The sequence below is a fragment of the Triturus cristatus genome, chromosome 3_2 (assembly GCF_964204655.1).
Source record: "Triturus cristatus chromosome 3_2, aTriCri1.1, whole genome shotgun sequence".
In the NCBI taxonomy this organism is placed as follows: Eukaryota; Metazoa; Chordata; class Amphibia; order Caudata; family Salamandridae; genus Triturus; species Triturus cristatus.
Genome location: NC_140584.1, coordinates 798,935,968 through 798,960,825, shown reverse-complemented (window position 1 = coordinate 798,960,825; position 24,858 = coordinate 798,935,968). Strand labels below are relative to the sequence as shown.

The window sequence follows — 24,858 nt, the reverse complement described above, 5'->3', positions numbered from 1 at the left end:
AATGTTATAATTTCGGTTCTTACAGGTGCTAACTTTAAGGCTCTGAACTCACCGGCTCTACCCGTCCGGGTCTGACCGCACTAGCTGTCCCCTAACTGGTTCTAAGCTCACTCTGTATTTTCTCGTTGTAACGTTCATGGCACGGAATTCACTGGATTTCCATTTTACTGGTTCTGACGTCGCTTCTTCTCACCGCATTGGTTGTGACCTCACCTTTTGGGATGTCACTGCCTCTGCTCTCATTGGCTCTCGCTTCCCTGAGCAGCTGAAGAGCAGGGCGATCAAGCAACTAAAGCTGTTGGTGTAAAGTCGAGTCAAACACGAGTGAAGTAAATTAAGTTCCTTTATTCATGAAAAGAAACACTGGTGCAGAAAGAAGGGGGAACCCCTCATTCTTCATCCAGCTCCTAACGTCCACTGCCAGGGATCTAAAATGTAATCACTGACGTGGGCATGGAGCCGGCGCGGAACATGGAACACATATGCAATGTAGAGAACACATATGCAAAAGTAAACACAACACATCTTCCCCCCCCCCCCCCAAAACAAAACAAAAAGAAAGAAGGAAAACAAAAAAAAAACATATTGGATGAGTACTTATTTACATAAGTCATCGCAGCGGAAGTCTGACATTCATTTTGGTTTGGTGCGTACACGCTTGCCACACCTGTCTGTTCGCTTGCCCTCTTCACTAACCACACCTCCAGAACACCCTTCCATACCTAGTTCCTCCACTTCATCGCTGCCATTTCCAAGGACAACACCCTCTACTCCTTCCCTCCTGTTTACCACCAGATCATCATTATTATTAGTGATTGCAAAATCATTCAAACCAGAATGCACAAAAGTATCATCTGCACACACATCCCAATCTAAATGAGCATTCTGAGTAACATTATTATTACAATTGCTTCTGTTATAACAATTTTAAATTGAACTCAAACCGTTGTGAAAAATAGCAACATGTCTCAAATTCCAAAATTACCATCATTCAATTGAACATCATTTGTCAAAACTTTTGTTCAGAGAATTGACTCTCATGTTTCCTTACATTTCTAGGTTTTTACGTCGAGCCTAACGGAGAGGGCCTCTTGGAATTACTCAAGACTTTCATAAAACTCGTGCGTGTGGCTGCCTCCAGCTTGCGGGAGCGAGCAGGGGTGCGCAGGGTGCCATCTGTTCTATATCATGTTTCCAAGGGTCGCTTTCACTTTCACAGCCGCGTGCCCGCGCTAGTTGCATTACCAGGCACCTATCAATTCTACCATTTTGGGTGAATCTGTTTTTCACTCTCTCACTTTGTTCCTCTCTGGCCTAGTTACCCTCCAATCTCTCTCTCTCTCTCTCTCTCTCTCTCTCTAGCCTCGTCTCCCTTTTCTACAATGAATCCAGCTTATGTCATGTCTTCATTTTGCACCTTTTCTAGCTCCATTTTAATTTGCCTCTGTTTTCGTCTTACCCTGTCCTGCATCCGTCTTGTTTTTTTCTTTTAGACTTCGTTCCCTGACCTCTGCCTCCATTCCTAACCTTCCTTAGCCCTACCCGTCTCTGATTTGCACCTACACATCTTCTCCTTCTTTCACTCGTTCTTTTATACCATTTAATGTATTTTGGTCATTTTTTCTTTAGCATTGTTTGCTCATTTTCCACATTTGTTACCACCTTCGCTCTCACACTATTAATCTGTTCATCTGTCCATTTTATCACCGCTCTTAACGTTTCCCATTTAATACACCTGTCTCATTTACTTTGTGCCTGCTCATCACTCCTTTTCACTCAACCATCTCCCCATTAACTCTACTCATATCTCTACCTCCTTCCTTCCTATTCCCTGCCCTATTCCTTCCTTTTGACTTCCTTTTTTCCCTCATTCTATTCCTTCTTTTCGCCTTTATTTCCTTCCTTCATCTTTATCCCCACACTATTCCTGCTTTTCGTCTCTCATTCCCTCTTTTTTGTCCCTAGGACTATCAATATTTACGTCCTTCTTTCCTTCCTTTTTATCCTCAGCACAAATCCTTCATTTGGCCTTTCTTTTAGTTTGTGTTCATTCATTCATTCGCCCTTCTCTTCCACAATTCTTATTTCTTTGTTTCTCCCTTTCGGGCTGTGTATTTATTATCCTCTTGTTTCTTTTTGCCACCCTATATTTACTTCTACTCACCTTGCTTACTTTGTTTCTCCATTTCTCTTTTGCCTTTTATTCCTTCGTTTGTCTTCTTTCGCTAGCCTTCGTTCTCTCTGTTCTCTTGTACTCTTCTGTCTGTATCCATTTCCGTCACTCTTTACCTTTCTTTTCCTCTCGTCTTTCTTCCTCTGTCTGGCCTTATTTTTCTCTGCCTCCTGCTCTCCGCCTCCCCCCACCCCTATCTCGGTCAGTGTCGGTGTCCTTCATCCTGTGTATGCATATGCTGCACGGCTAAACACTTAAAAAGGTCCCAAAGGCGAGACCTATTGGCTATGCCAATGCTTTTTTATGCTTACTGTGACTCGGCTCAGAAGGAAAATCACAGGTCATGTAGGGATGAGCTTCTGGAATGGTAATTAAAACAAATTGTGGAGGTGGGTGAAAGTAGGAGAGGGATCCGTACAGGCCTTGTACCAGGCTTAAACAGCAAAAAGAACAAGCATTGGCAAAACCAATAAGTCTGGCCTTTCGGATTTATCTCTTTGCCACTTGTTTTTAGCTATGCTGTCCACCATCCTCAATGCTGTGTAGCATGGCTGAAGAAGATGTACTCCACCATGTCATTTTGTAGATTCCTCCTCGCCAGGCTTCTTGGAGCAGGATGAGGTATCGGTGGGCTGACCCTGTCATTTTGGTGGGTAATTAGCCATCCTCCATCTGGCTCACTCAGTTATGTGCCTTCACATACACATATTATCTCACACAAATGTCCACACACCACATCACACAAGCACCTTCCGCATTCTTTCTGGGGTAAATGAAAAGGAGTCCCAAGTACAGAGGGAACTTTAGTATAAAATGTGGTCTGGTAGGCCTCACCCCTAATGTGGAGTTAGGCGGCATCGCCCAAAATAGAGCACGGTCTCTAGCCAGCTCACTTCTGTACGGGGGGAGAGTGCTGCTACTTCAGAAGCCAATTAATGTGTTAATGCTTTCGGGGCCTTTGAAGTCCCAGTTTACACCCTAAGTGCGAATTGGGATCTTTGGAATTATGGTCATTGGACTAGGAGTGACTCAGATACACACAAATGCAAATTCCATTAGAACATAATGGGGCAAAGGCGAATGGTGGACTGTGATAAGTGGCATAAACAGCTGCGGACGTCCTCCTTACAACCCATTAAGAGTGGAGGCAAAAATACAATTTCTGAAAGACTGCAGCAGGGGTCCTGGAAATTCTTAGCCCTAGAAGAAGCTTAGAATAACACCAGCCTTTTTTCTGTTTTTAAAGCAAGCGAAGCACGTATTACAAGGAGATCCTGCTGTTTATATTAAATGTATCAACATGACGCCACCGCTGATGACTTACAGAGCTCCATTTTCTGTATTTGTTGAAAGATGTGCAGGGGGAGGGAAGGAACGTGTCCAACTCAATATTATCTCAGGCGCAGGTGGGAGACAGGCCTTTCTGCGGCTGGGGTCTGCAGACGGCGGTGTAATTGCCGAGTGCGGATTCCCCTGCCCGAGACTGGGTTTTGAAAGACAGGTCTACTGACGTCTGCTGCAGTTCACTGGATGACCTCACCCTCAAAGAGGATTCCAGGACTCCAGGGCCAGAGCTTGTGTTTGGGGAGGTCAAACCGTGTCAACCTAGAGTGGAAGATTTCAGCCCGCAGGCATGTTAAGTGGGTACTTCATGGTGACATGCAATATCATTGGCGAAGCATGTTCAGAAATCACAAATGGTTCATATTTACTCCATAAAGTATCCCTGCGTGCGCACGTGCCTGGCCACGATTTACTGTAATACAAAAAACTAGGCCTGGGCGAAGCACTACGCTACGCTCGCGTAGTTTGCGAAGTTCGCGCTACTTCGCACTACGCGAACTGCACGTAGCACAGTGCGAACACGCGTAGCGTAGTGTTGCGTAGTGCTGCAGTCATTTTTTGCTTGCTCGCGGTCCTCAACGTCAAGTTGGCGACCGCGAGCAAGCAAAATGACATCCTGGCGAGACTTTTTCCTTGTTCGCGATCGCGAGCATGGAAAATAAACCTCCCGGCGAGATTCACAACGCGAGAAGGTCAGGTTTCTCATTGCGAGGGGTCGCGTATGCTCGCGACCGCTCGCGATGAGAAACTACCAGTTCGCGTTGAGAAAGCTGCAGCTCGAGGAAAAATCTACTCGAGCAGCAGAAAACTACAGCTCGCACTGTGCAAGATGCCATTTTCAATGATTGCACAGTGCCGGTTGCTTGTCCGCACTGTGCAATCATTGAAAACAACATCTTGCACAGTGCGAACATGTTACTTCGCAGTTCGCGAAGTGCTACGCGTAGCTCGCGTAGTGCGAACTTCACTTTGCGTAGCTTCGCGAAGTGTTACTTCGCGAACTACGCCCACCCTTACAAAAAACCCTGTGGCAGGCTAGTCGAGTATGCAGTGGCCAGCAGGTGTGGATTCTAAAATTGTAACTGATGTGAATATCATATGAAATTAAAATATCACCTTTGTTTCAAATAAGGATGAAGGTTAGCTGGGAAGTCCAGGTGTGCGGGGATGTACTTTCCAACAGGGCCCGTTAAGGTGTACCATGTTTCTAGTCCAGGGGTCATACATGCCTCTGTCACCCGTTACTATGATGCACGTTCTCATCTCTGAAACAAGATGGCTGATTTGAGATCAGAAGCCTCCCACATATAGCAGTGTTGCCAGAATGTCTTGGGGGAAGAATAATGTTGGTCATCTGAATGGTTCCCCTTCAACCAACCTCGGAATGATGAAAGAGGGGTTTGTTGAACCTATAACCTGCAGGCTGGTCACATATTTCCTCAGACTAGACATTAAAGCGCTGAGATCTATTTATTTATTTATTTTACAAGTTCCTCCCTTCAAGCGTGAAACATCTTGGCCGAGAGATGTATTGGCAGGGGCATAGCTATCTATAGTGCAGCAGGTGCAGTGGCATGGATGTCCAGGGGTCTTAAGGGGTTTTTGCATCTCAATCATGGCTGTTTTTCGGTAACTAACCAGGATATGGGAGGCCATTTTGCTTGCTTGCATTATTGGCGTTTTGTAGAAGAAGGGATCTATAATGGATGTGTGCTGCTGATGCTGTCTGCTGGGACGCCTGCTGAGTTCGACTGCATAAAATTATGCATGTGAGGGAACTCACATTTGCTGCCTTCAAAGTCTTTGTATTCGAGTCTGATTAATCGATTTCTCAGCCAGTAACACAAAAAGTTGCATTCTGGGACACAAGTGCATTGATTTGATTATTGTACTTGTCATGTTAACAGCATAGCAGCCATGTGGCTCTGTCATGTGTCACACCTTAGCTCTAACACCTGATCATGCTAACAGCACGGTACAGGCTGGCATTTTTTAGCCCATATTTCTTATAGGGTGATGTATACTACGAATCCCAGAATGCAAAATGCTTCTAAAACCTCCAGGCTTGATTGAATTTGCCTGGGGTACCAAGGGACCACTTGACAGCTTTATAGTCAATGTTGCCAAAATGCAGGCTTCCTATTGGCAGCCATACAATGTGTAACTAAGTGGTTTTTGCTGAGATAACCCTTCCGCACCAGATTTTAAATGAAACCTTTCGTAAATGCGTTTGACTAACAATATCCAGCAAGTGGTTACCAATTGGCTTTTCTTTTAGAAACCGTTGCTTAATTTCAAACTCGGCAGCACTTCAAGTCCGAGGAAGCACTTGTTTTAAAGGGGAAAACCAGGACTGGAACCGTGATGCCCTGGGATGACTGAGCATCAGCTGGCAGTCATGCACTCCTCTCATAAAGATGAAGGGACCACGCAGTGCATTTCAGGTCCATACTCCATGTGGCCTGTTAAAGCCTGTGTGGTTGTATTTTGTCATGTTCGAATGACCCCATGTATCAAGTGCTTGGTATTCCTGGGACAGATGTGTGCGCTAAGGTTCTTGCCACCGGTGTGTATGGTCCTGCTCCCAAGACCCTGTGGCGCTGTAATCAAGAGCGGTATAACATACAACTTGTATGTCTTTGCTTCTGTTAAGGCAACTGGTCTACCTTAGCTAATATTAGTGATGTGTCAAAGGAAAGCCCCGGCCTTTTACATGGGGGGCGTTTATCAAAATAAGTGCAGCCATTGCAAAGGCTGACAGACCCAGCAGCCCTCAAGGGTTGGCCCACTCCATGGGGGCTTCTTCAGAGTCCCCCCAAGGGTTAGAGTGGGCATCCTACAGATGATGATCAGCTATTTGAAACACCACTTCATTCTCATCCACTGCATGCTCTTTAGCACATGCGTTAACTTCACTAGTTAGTGTATCTCTTGAACAGAGCGCATTATTTTTATAAGAGTGCATGTCACAGAGTTTGTGCCGAGCACATTATTTTGGTAAGAGAGTGCATGTCACAGAGTCTGTGCTGGGCACATTATTTTGGTAAGAGAGTGCATGTCACAAAGTCTGTGCTGGGCACATTATTTTGGTAAGAGAGCATGTCATAGAGTCTGTTCCGGGCGCATTATTTTGGTAAAAGAGTGCATGTCCCAGAGTTTGTGCCGAGCACATTATTTTTGTAAGAGAGTGCATGTCACAGAGTCTGTGCTGGGCACATTATTTTGGTAAGAGAGTGCATGTCCCAGAGTCTGTGCTGGATGCGCCCATGGAGGGTGTGCAGCAATGCACATTGGGTCTAAAAGCCAGGACAGTAATGCAGGGCTTGGTGTCGTCTTGATATGGAGGTACCTGGCTACACTACTCCTGCCCCTTTCCTGGCCTTGCCTTGTAAACGTTGACTGTGTAAGGCAGCGACAGATATCTAGAGTTGAGGTTTGATGACTCCTTGTCATGAGGGACTTCATATTCCAGTCCTTGGCTTTCCTTTCTCAGATCACTGTTTTCAGTTGTGTTGGTGCAATCGGCTTTGCAGTAGTGGCCAAACAGACAGGGGCATAGCTATCAGTGGAGTAAGGTAGTTCAGTGGCACCAGGGCCCAGTGGTGATTGTGGATACCGTGTGCACTGCACCACCACTGTTTATTTAACAGATTTCTTCTTGTGAGTGCCTCCCCAAGGGGTGGCTCTGTAGAGCCTTCCTAGGTCCAGAGAAAGGGTCACTGCCATATAGAGCGACACTGGCACATCCAGCAATGGTCAGTAGAAAAGCTAGAGTAACAGAGGAGGGAAGAAAGAGATAGTGGAAGTCCTTAGGGAGAGGAAAATGTGAAAAAAAGAAGGAAGGCGAGAGGAGTGATGGATAGAAATAGGCATGGGAGAGGAACGACCAGTAGAAGGAGAAATTGTGATACCCATAAACAAAGCTGTAGCAATCATATGTGTAATAGGTTCCCTGGCCTGTAGGGATATACAAAGCCAGTTATATGGCAAACTTGTAAGAAAACACATAGGGCAGGTACTGAACTATTCCATCTTGCTTTTATTCAGTTGTAGCCGGTGTAGCTGAGCGCGGTGGGGCAGTGGATCGGGCGGGACTGGGGTGGGGGGAGGGGAAGGGGGCGACAGACGACGGAATATGTTTGATTTATTTATTAAAATGTACCTATTCCGTTGTCTGTCGACTCCCTCCCCCCCAACCCACCCACTGCGCTTATCTGGCCAGCCGCCATTAAATCATTGTTATGCCTCTGCCAAGAATAGAAATCCCAGAATGCAATAGGTTGATAAAGTAAAGTCGGAGACGGGGGAAGTAGTGTCACTGATGTAATGTACTGCCAGCCAGGTGGATTTGTAGAGCGCTGCTTGTCATCCATGAGGGTATCCAGGCGCTGTGAGGGTAACACGAAGTCATCTGTTAAAGTTAAAGCAGAAGCGCAGAGTCTGCAACCCCTGCAGTGAATGTGAGATCAAATCCTGCTATTAAATGGTGGCCACGCCGCGGCCTTGCAGTTGCGCGTGGTCTGTTGTGTTCGACCAGAAAACATTTGATCTGCTGGGCTGATCTTTCACTCGCTGAGAAAGGTGGAGTTCAGGAGCATAAACATGTCTTTTTGTTATTATTGATTTCTGTCTGGGATTTCACTCGAGAATGACATCATTTTCTTGGTGTTTAATATATTCATATGTCCAGAATAGATGGCTTCGGTAAAAGCCCGCGGGATACTCGAGACGACCACTCTCCTATCAGTTTCTTTTAGCGCGCAAAAGCGCACTGCTTAAAAATACAGTACATTAATCGTATTATGTTTGGTGTTCTATAATGGACGGTCCCAGTCCTGCATCTCTAACAATAACCACCAATGGAATTTCTAGAATGTTCCTTTGTTTGATAAGGTCAGCTGGGTTTTTAGGTGTATTGTGACCTCATTCTCTGGATGCCTCTTGATAGCCTGGTTGTTTTCCTTTTGTGCGTTAGATAATGATGTATGACACGTTTAATGTACCCAGAATGCTTCTCACACTCCATCAAAACCGAAGTAAAGGAAAAACAGCAGTGTTCAAGCCTCCGTGATTGAAACGTTAGCTGTCATGGACGATTCCCCAGGGCTGTGCTGACCTCTGACCTCTCTGTTCCCTCCTAGGCACGCCGCTGCTGGTGAGGCGGAGCAGTGACCCGGCGCTGGGCCCACCTGCCGCCTTCCATCCAGGTGCCTCCCACCCCAGCGAGCTGAGCCCGAAGCCGCCTGTCACGGTAGGGTCCCCGGGGATCACGGCCTTCGGGGGTCGGGGCTCTGTGAACTCTTTTCAATCCCAGTTTTCTTTCTTGAGCAGTGAAACTTTTAACCCAATAAGGTTCTAATTACACCTGGTTTGTATTAAGCACGGGTTTGCAGAGCGCAACTATATAATTTGCCACGGTCTTCAAATGGTTCTCGTAGCTAAATGTATAAATGAATTGTTTTTTTAATCGTGTACACAACTTAATAAAACAATATTAGCTTCCTAGGCTGTATTTTATATTTCTGGTTAGATTCACGCTGATGGGTTTGACAGATTTGTTATATGAAATGATCCTCTCAACTCCTGGGCGTCCGGGCCAGGTGTCAAGCATGCTAGAAAACGAAGGATGAACAGCCTAATATTTTAATTCAGCATGTGCACTATCAAGAAAGGCAATCTTGAATCTGCTCTCCTGCCTGACTCTCCCTGCCTGTCCTCTGTGCACACACCACTGTGTCCCCCCTTCCTCTGCCCACGAAAGACGATAGGAATCCGGGTACCATTGAAAACCAAAATCTGGTGAAAATGGTCAAATCAGCTCCTAGCAGCAGGAGCGGGTACAATAACTGGGCCATGAAGGAATGTTTTGGACATACGGCCCAATGGCCAGAGCTGCTGACTCTGAAACCGAGGAACCAGCTGACTCCCGGCCTCTGCTCAGCATTGTGTGATATTACTTAATCTGTGCCTACCTAAAAATGAAAGAATTGTTATTAAATCTGGTGCTGATGTGAAGTACTTTAATGCCCTAGTCCTAAGATTGCAATATATAAAACTGCAAAAAAAAGATATAGGAGCCCATCCATTATCCGGGCTGGACTGGCCTTTTACTCCACCGAGCATTTCTCCACTAGGCTTCTGTCATTGGGGGACGGTTTTGAAAGCCCAGCGCCGCCGCTTTCCCCAACTCCCCGAAATTTGATTGCAGAAGGAACAGGGGGGCTTCAAGAGAAAGAGAGTGAGGGAGAGATACCGAGATAAAGATTAGAGCAGGTGGGGAGAAGGAGAAGGGAGTGTATGGATGGACGGAAAGAAAGAGATAGTGTGAGGAGAGCAAGGGAGCAGGGCCGAGTTGAAAATTTTCACCAGAGCTGGTTTTAGTTCCCCAGTGTGTACCCAGTCTATCAGCAAAAGCTGCCCCCTAGCTTGAAGCCTACAGAGGAGACGCCAGAGTGACATTATGGTCAATGCGGCTCTAATGGGAATGGATGTGATCAGTTTTCAGTCAAATCCTTACATAGAAACCCCAGTTCCTGCTTGACACAGGTTCACCTTGAGGTCACTGAAACCTCAAATATATGTGTTCGGGTCTTAGAACCCAATAGTGAAGTATGCCATGACTTGTGATAGGGCCTGCCTCAAGGCAGTTGAGTAGAGTCCTGACTAGACCATTGCACTTTTTACTAAACATGGTGCACATCCCAGCAGCAGCAGGTCACTGGCCCATGCCATTCACCACAATTTGCAATGGCGAGTTTTGTTATCTGAAAAGTTTACCTCTGAGCCGCCTCATTGGGAGTCTGTCGCCCCAAATTATCTGTGAAGCTCTTCAGACATTGTGGAGCCCCTATTTCAGCCTCAGATGGTGCAAGAGAGATCCAGTACTACCCACCTAGTTTCCTTCGTGATGTGCACGTAATCACACTGAAGGCATTGAATTCATGGGAGGAGAGGCCGATAGGAGTAAACGTCACTCTGACTATACTGTAGGCCAGTGAGGAAGTCTTCTACTTCTATGTGCACATAGCAGAAAGCAAGCTGGTTGTGAAATACTGGTCAGTAACCTGCACATATACTAATTGCACTTATTGTAAATGCACTCTGACTGGCTGCGCACTGGTTAGCCCAGGCCCATACCACCTGGAGCAACCTAGTGGTAATTGTCATGGATAACCCAAGAGGAGTGTCATTTTCTATATGCTTTTTAATGGGAGTTCATGCTAAAATCGGCGCCAATGCACTTTAAGCCCTTTGAGCATTAACTTGTAGGTTTATTTTGTCATTTTAAAAATGACGAGAATTCATTTTGTCTGGTATCATTGTGGTCAGACAAGGAGAATGTTGAAGATTGAGAGCAAATATTTTGAGCAGTTTCTTAGGTCTGTTCTTGGAGAGATTGATTTGAGAGATGAAGCAGGAATCTTCATCAAGCAGAGTTGAGCATTTGTAACTTCTCTTTAGGCTGGGAGAGTGACAGAGGAGATTTATTTTTTCTCTACAGCCATTAAGCTTTGAAGCTGGATGAAAATCAGTGTGAGTTGTTGGTTTTGTGCAAGATGTTTTGGAGGGAGGGGTGATTTATCAACAATGACTTCAATGGTAGAATTGAATTTCTCGAAGATGAGTAGCATCACAAGGTGCAGGTAAAGCCAGGGGAGTTGCGGAGATGGGAAGTAGTTAGGATGTTAGATCAAGTAGTCTGTAGCTATCACCAAGAGTTCTTGTGGTTATCATGAGGCTGTATTGAGGTAGTGGTGGGGAAATGGAGAAGGGGCTGATTTTCATACAAGTCCAAGATGATTGAATCAAGAATTGAATCTTGTTTCGTGATGATAAAGTCTAAGATGGAGCCTTATGCAGGAGTTTTTCTTACAGAATTGTAAGAGTGTTCGCTACTAGGTGGGCAACCGATTCCGAGCTGACTGGGTCAGAGTCTATATTCTGCCTGATATTGAACTCTCCAAGAAAGATCATGCTAAAAAGGGTAAGAAGGTTGAAGGCAAGGTGTTCCAGGTCCTCTGCTATGAAGATGAGGTTGTTGGTAGGAGGATGATATATAGGAGTTAATCTCAGCTTGATTGTGTTGATAAAGAAGAGATAGATGTGAAGAAGTCCAAAATGGAAGAAAAATAGACTAGGGACAGTTGTGCACTTTTGTGAATGATGGTGCACACAGCTCTGTGTTTTTCCCAAGGTGGTCTTGACTGGTAGTGGAGTACTTAGGAGGGTGAGTAGGTCAGTGACGAGTTGGGAGAAGTGATTGAGACAAGTTTCCCTTAAATCAATAATATTGAGATTATGATCAAGAATGGTGGTCGATGTTGGCGCAACTTGCTGCAGCGGTTCAGCAGCTGAGGAGGGCAACATTTAGGGTTGGAGTAGGACTGACGATAGAAAAGGAATTGGGGATAACATTAATCTTGATGAGTTTTGTGAACAATGGGTCTCGGTAAGGAGGGTAGTGTTTCCTTGGGCAATGGATTATGGTCAGTGATTGGGTTAGGAAGACTGTAGACGGGTTGTTTAAGGAAGTTGGGGGAGCATTAGTGTGACACACAAGGAAGGAAGGGCAAGAAGATTTAGAGCCGATTTTAAACTGGAGTGTTGATGGGTAACATTTTATGTTTGTTTATATATCAAGATAGAGAAGTTGGGATGGAAATGGGACAATAGAGTGTTGATAATCATATGAGGAGGAAATTCAGAATTAGTGAGTGATATTTGACTTGGAGGAGATTGTGTGCCTTGATGAACAGAGAGAAGGATGGATGGGGGTTGTAGAGGGGTACATGGTAGCCATTTTACCACAAAACTGGGGTGGAGAGGGAGGAGGTGTGGTTGCATTGGTCATATCAGACAAGCTAGTTGAAGGCTCATTGTCAACCGCTCAAAGGTGTGTGTGGTCATTTGTGGGGGGAGGGGAGAGGAAGCAGTTACTGGTGATAATACTAGGAAGCAGTTGGGACAGCTAGCTAGGGGCACAGATTCAGAGATCTCACAAAAGTGCCAGGGTGTGGACAAGCCTGGTCCCACAATCAAGCGTTTAGACTTTTTTTCTACAGGATTCTGAAGCCAACATTGCATGTTTACAAATCATCTTCCACATAGTTCCCTCTAACAAAAAAATGCCACAATTCTTTCCTTACAATACAGGTAGTTGTCGCCCAACTCAAATTATACACCTGTATGTGGCCACATCTGCCAGAAGCTGACCCTGTGAAAATAGATTATTATTGAGAATTAGAACCGAGTGTCCCTCTTTTGGCCTTTACCTTCCTATATACTGAAGTGAGGAGTGTCATCCTCCTGTGAAGGAGCAGGGGTTCCAGGTGTCACCCTCACGCTGACTTCTCATTGGTCAAAAGAGAAAGACCGAAACTGTTTTTTGCTTGGATGAATAAATCTCCTCATAGTGATACTTGCGTGGCACAGCTCTGAACAATCAGGTGTATGGTCTTGGTCTGCCTGGAATGCACCTCAGACGGTGAGCATTAGCGAACACCTGGACCGTGCACCCAGCTATGTAATCTAATTCCTGGTCCAGAGTAGTGACTGCTTCCTATGATGGGGAGCTGGTTTTGGACCAACCCCCACAGTAACAGAACATTCACCATTTTGAAGGCTCGTCTAGGCGAGAAAGAGTCTTCTACAGTCCGAGTGTTGCCACAAATCCCTTGCTCCACTTCCAATGCCTTACAACACCTTTCTTTACACTAGTCCTTTCTTGGAAGGGGAACGAGCCACATATATAAGATTAAAGATATTGCTTTCAAAATGGTAGCTGCATTCCCCTTTCACTGGGCACGTGTTTGCAAGGTAGGACTAGCAAACCTGCGCAACAAATCAAAAACTCATTAGACTTTGCAGTGATTTTAAAGTATCATTTGTTGCAGCTGTGTCAGACGTGAAAGGCCGTGTTACAGAGCGCCGAGGGCCTGCCTGTGTGTGCACCTTGCATTATATACCATACAATGCATGCCACCACTTCGAGATAAGACCCGCTGCTGACATCTATAGGACGCTTTATCCGCCTTTCTTCAGGAGTCAGAAAGAGAAATGACTGCAGATAGAACATAAAACGAATTATCATGTGATTTAACAGCACTTCACCACACCAAAGGGTTCTTTTTTGGGCACAGAGATTCAATAACAGCGATAGCATGTGCTGCCCCAGCTGTGCAAGCTGTACCGTGATAAGACGGAGAAACAGGAGACTGCGTTGCAAATTCGCCATCCTTTCCTTTTGAGTGCCTTTTGTTTTTCAGTGATAACCCTTCACCCCAGAATTAAGCATGTCCATCCGGGTCAAAGATGAATGCATCGCCTCTCCTGCAGGACAGGTTCCTGTTGGTTTCGCCCGTCTGGTGCCTTTGTAAACACCGCAGAGGAGGGGATGCGCGAGACAGCCGGGGCGCCTGGGGCAGGACATGGCAGAGCCCATTACACGGACAGATCGGGGCTGTCTGCACGGCTGGGACAGGCTTCCTTATTGGAACTAATAAGCTTTGGACCCGAGGTGGGTTCTCTTTTGTTTGACATTTTCCCAGTGACTCAAAACGATGCCAACGTGGCATATTGTAGTAATAATGGGATCTGATTGGTGAATCGTGCAGTGCTTTCGTCGCCTTTGTGTGCCAGGAAAAGGCTCGTTAAACAACGAAGCGTTGATTGCCATTCTGGCTTCTCCGAAAACCTGGCGTGCGGACGGCTTCCCTTCAAAGGGGGGTGCAATTCAGATTTCAATGGAGGGGAAAGGGGCTGTGTGAGACACAACGAGAAGCAAACTCGAGGTAACACGAGGCAGACTGGAGCATTCTGTGACCTTCAGCCAGTCTGGGTTGAAGTTTTGTTCATAGGACTTGAGGACACAAACCGTGTTGGTAGAGTCATCCAGAGTAGTCTTTTTCACAGATGATATTGGTGCAAATACTGATATAGCTTTAAATCTTCGAGTAAGAATTAAAATGCTTCCTCTGCCTGACATTTGTGCGCTCTTCTAGTATTTTTCGAAGGAGCCGCCCATGTGTAAAGGAAGACCCTGCTTTCAGGGTCAGTCTTCTAAACAAATGGTTGTCTATGCAGCACAGCGTGTGACCCAGTCACTATGGGATATTGTTACCCGGTGTTCCATCACCGAGGCCCACCATACCAACCACTGACAACCTTCTTCTATAGGTATACTCCTAGATGCGTGGGGAAGGACCGTATACACAAAATGGCAGTGTGGTTAGTACAAGAGTTTATTGAAGCCAAATCTAACTTTTTGATGTTTGTGAGCTGGATGCATACAGTACCTCAGAGAAGGTGCAGGGGAGCCCCGGTAGGGAAGCACTGCAAATGTCTCTCGTTCCCTCAGAGGCTAAGGAGGAGCAGGTGCAGCTGCTCGAGGTCTTCCAGCTTCTTACACCTGGACTTCCGGAATCACTGTTACATCGTCGGGAACCCCTTGCACACCTTGTGCTGCTCAAACCCTGCAATTGGTAGCTGGTACAGTTTCTCGCCCCCTCACCACGATCATGAACACTGCTATTATGGCAAGACACTATCCAGGTACGCGGAAAGAGGCCGTGATTAGACCCTTACTTAAGAAACCTAATCTAGATCCCAATGACCTCAAGCTTCACAGGCCACTGATTCCGGTCCCAGCTAAGATCCTGGAGAAGCACCTCAATCAATCTCTGATGAGGTATCCGGAGGAGCAGTATCCACTGAGTGTTTCGCAGTATGGCTTTCGTAGCAATCACGCAATTGAAACTGCCTTGGTAGCTGTAACGGTCAGCATCAGGCGCTTGGTCGAGGAAGGGAAGGCTGCAGCTGATTCTGTTGGATCTGTCTGGGTCTTTCGACACCATCTCTCCCTCATTGCTGACAGAGCGCTTGAGGACACTGTGTATCAGAGCCAGAGCTCTGAACCTGCTGTCCTCCTTTATTTCGGGTAAGTCACAGAGGGTTGCTCTCAATCACTTCCACTCTGAACCTTTTTCACTGTCTTGTGGGATTCAGTTGGGCTCCTCTCTGAGCCCGTACATTATTAAATCTGTGTATTTTCCCACTGGCCAAACTCGGTCGTTCTTTTGGATTGAAGGCACACATAATGATGTCCTTCTCCATAGACTCTGAGGAGATGGCGGCTAATTTTAATCATTGTGTGACGGCGGTATCGACATGGATGGGCAAGAACTACCTGAAACTTAATAGTGATAAGACGAAGGTCTTGTCCTTTGGCTGCACATCTTCGGTCTGCAATAGCACTTGGTGGCCTGATACTTTAGGTACCCTACCGAGGCCATTCAAATCAGTGGAGAATCTGGGCATTGTCTTGGATGGCAAGCTGTCATTGGACAGCCAGGTCAATCATACAGTGTCAACCTGTTTTTGGATGATTAAAATGTTGAGGACAATTTTTCCTTACATGACCCGTCCGGTTCGTAAACCGTTCTTGCTTGCTCTGGTGACCTCCAGGATAGACCATTGTAATGCACTCTACCTCCAGGCCAATATGACGACGATGGCAAAACTGCAACTGGTGCAGAATGCAGCAGCTAGACTCACGCTGGACATTCCTAAGCGGCAGTCAGCATCAAAAGGTCTAGGTGATCTGCATTGGCTTTTGGCAGAGAAGTGTATATCATTTGAGTCACTCTACTCGGCAAGTCCAGTGAACATTAATGCCATGTTCCAATGGTATGTATAAGCCAGAAACCTCTGCTCTGCAGCTTTCAAGCAGGAAATTGTTTCCAGAGTCCGTAGGAAGAAATGGGAAGGCAGAGCCTTTTCGGTTGTGGCTGCAGCGCTGTGGAATAGTCTACCCCTCGATCTTTCCTCCATAAAGCTACATCTTCCTTTTAGAAAGGGCGTTAAAAACCTGGCTCCTTACACTTTAGCAAGGCATGCGCAATCTGGGAATCTTTTCTCTTCCCTTTTTCCCAAGCAGCCCAGTAGGACTACAGCGCTTTGACGCCCATGGGCATTTGCTGCGCTCTACAAACCACAATCATCATCATGTGTCACAAATATTGAACAAAAGCTGTACTTTAGCCTTATGTCTCTGCTGGCCAAACCGGGATGATTTCATATCTAATGTGGTCTTGTCATGTTATTGAATTTCCTTTTACATAGTTATCCTGTAGGCTAGCAAGGCTTTGTTTAGTGACTCTTCTGATAATCTAGGCATTCGCAAATAGCTTATGCTAGCCTACCCAAGCCACAAATCTAAATACTCAGTAGAATCCACAGTTGGATAGCCACACCCTGAATTTGAAGAAGTTTGGTCATGTTACCTCTCCCCTGGGGTGTCTGCATCAGCCCCTCAAACAAGGAGTCAATTTAAGATACCGGGTACCATACACAGGGCATTCTGGAATGTATATTCCTATGCATTCAGGGATCGGCTTCCCATTACCAGTGGTATTGGAACCTTAAAACCACAATGTCTGCATAAATGTATCACATCAAGTCAACATCAAAAGCACATGGTTAATAATATACCAAGGTCTTTGGTCCAGTCTAATGATCTAAAGCTACCTTAAGTGCTCGAGCATGGCCCCACAAGATCAGCAATGTCTGAATGACCACTGTTTAATGGAAGCAGTTAAGGTACAGAACTTAAAAGAGAACTTCCCATCGAATGCCTCAGTGACTGGGCCGACGCGTACAACCAACAACTGCAACCTTCTCTTCTAAATGGAAGGGACCATTCAAGATGGCAACATTACGTCAGAAGAGAAACATATATCTTGGCAGTTAGGCAACATTATGTCCCTTTCTCAACTACCCAGGTCTCAGAAGTAGCTATGAAGTGCTATTTGTGTTAATGTTGTCTTCAAAATAAATAAATATCCTTAAGACTGACGTACTTTAGTCATGGCACAGATTACAACCTCAACCAGCATTGGCAAAAATATATTGGTGATGTTGTACACCATGACGGCTGCTGTTCAGCATGGCTAAAAGTTAGTGGGGTAGAAGAAAGTAGCGTGCAGCGGAGTGTCTTAGAGTGGAGTGTCTTAGAGTGGAGATTTGCAGAGTGGAGTGGAGGAAGTAGAGTGAAAGGGCATCGAGTGGAGTGGCATAGAGTGCAGGAGAGTAGAGTAGAGTGTCGTGAAGTGGCACGGAATGGCATGGAGTAAAGTGGCTTAAAAGGAGTTGCATAGAGTGTTGTAGAACAGAGTGGAGTAGATTGTCATAGAGTGGAGTAGAGTGTTGTGGAATGGAATGGAGGGTTGTGTGAAGTGCTTTCCAGTGTAGTGTCGTTGAGTCTTGTGGGGTAGAGTCTCATGGAGCGGTATCGAGTGTAGTGGCATACAGTGGCATGCCGTAGAGTAGCATAGTGGAGTAGTGTGTTAGAGTAGAATGGAGTGAAGTGATTAGGAAAGGCTAGATGGAGTTGTGTAAAGTGGAGTAGAGTGTTGGAGATTGGAGTGGCATATAATGCAGCTGGGTAGTAGAGTGCCATGCTGTAGTGTAGTGTGTCATAGAGTAAAGTGGTGTGGAGCAGCATAGAGTGGCGTAGACTGGAGTACAGTTTCGTAAAGTGGAATGGCTTGCTATAGAGTAGAGCGAAGTGGCGTTTCGTACTGTGGTGTGTCATACTGTGTCCTAGATGGAGGAGCCTAGAATGAAGATAAACATTTCTCTAAGTCCTGCTGTACCTTGTGATAATTTGATACTGTTTATTTAAAGCACTGACCGTCAACTAGATAGTATTACGTTGCCCACAAGATCAAGTATAGATAATTGTCATATTTTAGGGCAGTGCGTTTTTTGAACATGCAAATACATTGTATAACATTGATCTAAAATACCACGCTTTCTGGAGAAGTGTCATGCAACAATTTGAGAGGGCACATCTTTCTTCTGAACATGCAAATACATTGCATAACATTGATCTAAAATACCACGCTTTCTGGAGAAGTATCATGCAACAACTTGAGAGAGCACATCTTTCTTATTTTATGGGTCTAACTCATCCTACCTCAAGGTCCGCAGCTCGATGAAACAAAAATGTTTGACATACAAGTAAAGGATTTAAAGAGTATATGGGTTGGCGGCGTGTGGAGGAGGCAGGGAGCTTCTACGCATATAAGAATGCATGCTGAATTGTATAGAATTGGAAGAAGTCTCTACCGCAAGTTGCTGTAATTGTTCAATATTTTGCTGGGCAAGATGGATCATGTATTACAAAGTTACAAATCAGAGAGAGAGCAAAGCTGCTGTGAAAGGGAGCTCTACATTTTTCTTGTTTTACACTTAATTATGTCATTCTTCTGATGTGACCGCATGTCACCCGATGTTGTAGTGCTGTAATCAGTCTTAGTCTTGTTCCCCTTCCTCATCACACACATAGGCACAGAACGTGCTTTTTTAATGTGCCTTGCAAAATTCACTTATTCTACTTGTATGGGCTGATCAAAAGCTGTCTGACTCAGTGTGTCAGGCTTGTTCACAAGTATGCGAAATTGTAGGGTCCACCTCGCAATACCACAGGCGATGTTTCATTTTTTTTCTCTCCTAAGCATGATGCTGGTACCTTGTTTGAGATGGAGCTTTGTTAACTCCTAGGTTAGATTGGATCTGCAGTCAAAGCCTTGCTCAGAGGAGACACCGCCAAGTGTGATATTGATTATGGGATAACGCAGCTGTTGCCTCACTATCAGGATGGATATCAAGCTGCTGTAGTCACTTACTTAGTGAGATCAACACTTTAATTATTTATACACAGTAAGATGTAGAACTAAGAAGTAGAAATCACACTTATGACACACAAAGTATCCACAGTCGGTGCAATACTACTACACGGGTTCTGAAGTGACGATCTGAACGTACAATGATCGCAGCCTCCATGTAGTTCATACTGGAGTTCATAATGTGGATTGAGACCCTCCAGACAAAAGTAGGACTCCCAGTGCCCTGTTATGTCACTAGATGATCCCTGTCTTCAGGGAAGTGATGAGCAAGAGATCACATATTGAATGTAGCCCATGGAGAAATTAGCCACACCCAAGTTATTATCTAAATTCCATATGTTCACATTTGAAAGTTATCCAACTGTGACTCCTGCTTTATGCTTTGCCTCCTGTGTCCCTGTGCTTTAATATGTGCTAGTGATACCAAGTGATCACCTGCAAATCCAGTTGAGGCACATTTTGGAGTTGAGTGTGGAACAGAGTTCAGACCTTCTGGAGAAACCAGAGTTGTGAATCTAAACGCACAGAAAATGCATGTGTTTTTCTATTCATATGACCATGAAGTCACCAAAGGTTTAGTTAGTGGGAATATATGCTTGCACATGTATAATCATTTCTAGTGTGCTGTGCTGTTGTAGAAGAGTTTGCTTTTGCACTGCCAAAGAACTCTACCGACTGCAAAAGAAACTTACTACACCCCTTGGCCACCCCTCTCAATGTACATAAGCTATAGTGGGGCAGTGTGCAATTCAGCCATGTCCAGAGGACTTGTCCTTCAAGTGTTATCTGTTCCCTGCACCTACGAGGCATATAAGAAGCTGGTCTATACAAACTCCTAGCTGCATGTATGATTTGATGAAGGCTGTCACCATAGTTGGACAAATGACCAGTGTCATCCGTGTTTCTGTGTTTGTTCCAGAGTGATTGTGTGCCTTTGTAACGTATGCTTTGTGATGCAATCTGACTCCAGTACTGTGAATGTTGATTCAGGTTGAGCAGTGGTGTGTGATAGTGGGAAGCGAAGGCATTGTAGTGCTGCAAGTAGTTTCTGCCCCCAAGACCCCTGTGGCTTGTCTGGATTCTCTCTTGGAGCCTGTAGCCTAGGTGCAGCTCCCAAGCCAGTCTATGTTCCAGAATAATAAGGATCATCCAGGGTTTCCTGTGAGTTCTGAATCCAAATAGGAAGCAAGCTACCGCAGTGCTGTACCCTTGCACAGCTAGACATGATCAGGGGACCTCGGCTCAGAGACTCTTCATCCGACACCTGGACCACTGTAGGCATGTGCTCACTGCCACGCCGGAAGAAGGGTGAGAAAAGACAGCCTGGGGATAGCTGTCCCACAGAGTTTAAACAAACGTGGGCACAAGGAGAGCATCGGCTCGTCACACAGTGGTACTTGCACTTTTAGGTTGATCTTGGGCAGCGCTGCTCTGATATCTAATGAGGGAAAGAAAGGGTCTCTGAACACATGGACCTACTGAAGGCTTCCCTGCAGGTGGGGTCTGCAGCAGGGGAAGCCAGTAGAACATCAAGGTTATTCTGAGCATTGAGAAGACAGGCAGCACTCCGCTCCATGTTCAGAAAGACATACGGGTATGCATCGGTGTAGATCTTCAAAGTGCTGAACTTTGGCTCTGGCCTGCATTCACAGCCCGTGACCTTTGGGCTGTAGCCCACTGCCAATCATTTCAGGTGCGTGTTTACAGTTTAAAAGTTCAACCAGTCAGGATGAGGGAGGCTTTATTTACTGAACCATACATTTTAGAGGCTGTTCCTATGTAACACCAGGTATGTATACGCTCCAGGGGTCGACTCTGGTACGATAACCTGTGTACCCCATCGAAGAAGGCCCTCGTGCCAAGCAGCAAGCTGCGGCTAGAGGAGTGAACGAGGGGCGGGCTGGAGGTGATGACTGACATGTATGTGGACTGGCTCCACCCGCCTTCTCACACTGCATTCAAGCAACAAGAGGCTCCTGATCTTGTAAGGAAGAGGTGTGCGTATGTGGCTCGCAATCATACTCGCGGCCACAATTGTTCTGATGTTCGTGAACATTATGTAATCGCAGTTCAGGTAATAATTGCAAAGAGTAATATTCATTGTAGAAAAAAGTAAAGTAATGATCACAAAAATGTACACAACCATGAATCACTGAACTAAATGTGGATGGAGGGCCAGTAGAAAAGACCCCAAAACGGTAGAATTCCTGCCACCAGTCAGGACCTAGGGTAAAGTGCCGAAGTGGAGGGTGCTGCTCAGATTCTTGGGAGAGGGTATTTACTCAGTACCTAGACTTGATCATGGGCCAGTGGTTGCCAATCCGGCTTGGCGTTAATCTTCTATCATCCCCATCACTTGATGAGTGGCTTCTACTGGAGAGAAGGAATACAAAAACCATCTAGAAATATGTGGAAAAGTACAACCATCAGAGAAGAAGAAAGCGCTACCTCTTTGGCATTACTAGTATAGCTAAGCAATTCGCTAAAAGACACATGTATACCAACTTTAGCACATATCTCAGATAGAGACCTATGTTACTCATTGCAGGTATAGAAGGACGTGTTCATGTATTAGGTTTGGCTAAATTAATTTTGCTTGTGCCTTTTGGAGATATAGGAAAAGTGCTTGTTGGGTCTAAATTGAAATTATTAGTGTTTGCTGTTTGTTCTTGCACCGTGATAATGTGTGTCGTCGGGAGCGCTGTTAGAGGGTAATACTTTTCTCACAGAAATCGTTCGAGTCAAGGCATTTAAGGTAGTAGATAGTGGACTTTTTACTACCTGGTACCAGGTTTCCCTCATGTCTCACCTCAAAGGTTTATTGAGTGGGACTACACGGAATGTAAACACAGACTAATGAAAAGTTCACTAGGTCAGCAGAGGGAAATAAATGAAAATAATTTAACTATCAGGTTTTTTATCTCCTGTGAGGCAAAATGTAAAAACGCATTCATGTTTGATAAACAAACTAAATCATCAACGCCAGAAACACTTCCTAGAAAATGAAGTGGTAATTATCATTAAAAAACAATTATCGGCTCAAAAGATATGTAAGGCATTGGAAAAAAACAAGAAATCTTGAACTTTTTTTAAATTAACATCTCTTTCAACACACACTGTAGTATGGTTAAGAAAGATTAAACCCAAAGAGGCAATACAGAGGTAAGTTAAAGCCTCAACATATTGAAGACCAAATATTTGTTTTTTGGTTTACAAAACATCTGTCCACGTGCGCATGTGTTTGGGTACCACAGCTATGCCTGCCAAGTTGCATGTATCATGCGCCACACACTCAGCCAATATTGCCTTTTTAGTCAACTGAATGTTTTTTTTCTGGGACTTATAGTTTTGCTTTTACCACTTAAACGTGTGGGAATCCGGCATGTAAAATGCCATTTGATAAAACCAGAACTAGCAGGCCCAGGGCACAAGTCGAGGGTGCACATGGGTAGGCGCCTCTACCAACTGTTTTCACAGGGTGGGTTCCCGTCTATCATGCCAAGAGGCTGGGCCCCGCAGAAACATGCTAAACATGTCCCGATGACACATTCAGCAGCACCTGCATGCCGTCCTTCCGAGCAGCAAGGGGAGGTGCTTAGCAGATTCCCATAACAAAGGTTAATGTTAGGGGGAAATCAGGTCACCTTTTATTGGAGTATCCTGGCTGGGAGAAATCGGGGACTGGGGAGCCTCGCACCTAAATGCAATGGAGGGGAAACAAACACACATATTTTATTACTTCACAGGTACTTGAGAGGCATGCTTTTGACTTGGTTCAGCCCATATATATTTATAAGAGATATGCGTGCACTCTAAGAATGTCAGGTGTGTAGGTCTGTCCCAGTATTTACCCAAATAACAATTTATATACCGCTTTTTTGTCTTATTTATTTTGTAGCACTACTCATCCTAATGCAGGGTGTCAGAGCTCTTTGCATCACATGTACACATTATACATTAACAATAAATTACTTGTGGGTAAATCAGTGTGTAGGGTGTGTTACATAAGACAGTGAGGGTTGCAAGGTGTTGGAGCCACATGTCCTTCAGAGCTCATTGTGCTATATTAGAAGGATTGCAATTTATGAACTGCAAGTAACAAAAGGATCTCTGTGTTAAAAGCAGTAACCCACATAGCCATTTACATAAAATAAAAATCTGTCATTTGCGTGTTACATAATGTGTTGCAGGAGACATATTAAACTGCTATGCTACTTTGATTCAAAACTGGGACTAGACAAAACACCGCTCTCCCCAGAAAACTTTAACCTCCAGAGTTATCTTACCATTATTATTACCCCCTGAGATGGCACACTAAGATCTCTGCAGCAGGTGCCTTAACCACATAAGATGTTTTAATATGCAGACTTAGCAGCCAATTAAGCAGAACAGATTTACTGCCAGTTTTTCCTTATTGCCAGTTTATTTGTAGATGGGTTTTAAGAAATAAATGTGTAAATTGAGGCCCAAAGTTTGCGTCAGGGTTGCATCACTTTTTTGGCACAACCCCAAAGCAGAATCTCATTTAAGTATTGTAGTGCTCTCAAATTTACTCATGCTAGACCTGCTAAACATATGTGGAGGTCTTAAGATCTGATGTCACTTCTTGTGAAGTCACTTCCTGTGAGGTCAAGGGGTGTGATGCCACGTGCGATGTCACGTCTGTGATGTCACACGCCACGATGGCATTTGCATACTGCCTAAATTCTTTTGTCCCCCCACTTTTCTTTTTAGGACTTGTGCCCTGAGTAGGTCTCAGACAAGACAGAGGGCTATGTGGTAGCCGTGTGTGCCTTTAGATGAAGCTTCCTTCAGTCTGAATGTGTATACTTTGTATACTTTGTGTTGTCCGTGTGCATAGATATCTTATTTTGTGTGTGTGTTTCCACAAGTGTTATCTGTTGCTCTCTATATGGGTGTAGGCCTGTTATTAACATGCCCTGTCTGTATGTGTGTGTTTATATGTGCGCGTGCCTTTCTTTGTTGTGTACCTTTATGTGTTACTTCACTATACTGAATCTAGACCGCTTGGCTTTGTCAATGCATGTTATTTTTTGTAAGGATCTATAAGCTGCAAAGGATTAGACCTCTCCCCTTGGACCCCAGTAAAGAGAGCTTCTGGAGTGTACCCCATCAAAGGTATGTGCGGGGAACAGGCTGAACTCGTGGAGCTAAGAGGATGAAAAAATAAATGTTTCTTTGCTTCACAAGATGCACCTGAACTAGAAGTTTGACAGCTAGTGTCAAATGGGATGCTGATTAGATGAATCTCATTTTAATAAGTAGCTCCTGTGTGTGCACATCTCGGTGCCTGGGGAGGCCCAGGGATGCTGATGATGAGAACGGGAGGCTGTCAGCGCACCACTTTTGATGTCTGAAGAGATGATCGCACCTGCATCTGGAAAGGGGTAGCTTTGCCGTCAGTGGTGTTAGGTGCTCACAGCAGACTCCTACGATCCTCTTCTATTGCAGACACAAGGCTTGCGGATCAGAAAATAGCGTCTTCTGCTTCTGACACGAACATCAACCCATGGACTTGAAACTCAAGCCACCTTGCTTTGGAACAACAAATAACATTCAGATGTTACAACAAGTCTATGTGAGCTTTACCCACTCAAAACTCACAGATACTGTCTCCACTGGTGCATTGCTCAA

The 24,858-nt window shown here is 45.1% G+C and overlaps 1 protein-coding gene across 1 annotated transcript in view; it reads left to right on the top strand.

Annotated features, from left to right (window-relative positions):
• PARD3B (par-3 family cell polarity regulator beta) overlaps positions 1–24,858 on the top strand; it is a 2,086,630-nt gene that overhangs the window by 668,552 nt on the left and 1,393,220 nt on the right. Inside the window, exon 4 of the mRNA XM_085648929.1 lies at positions 8,659–8,768. Coding sequence (XP_085505055.1) covers positions 8,659–8,768 — 110 coding nt within the window. The remainder of the gene's footprint in view (positions 1–8,658; positions 8,769–24,858) is intronic.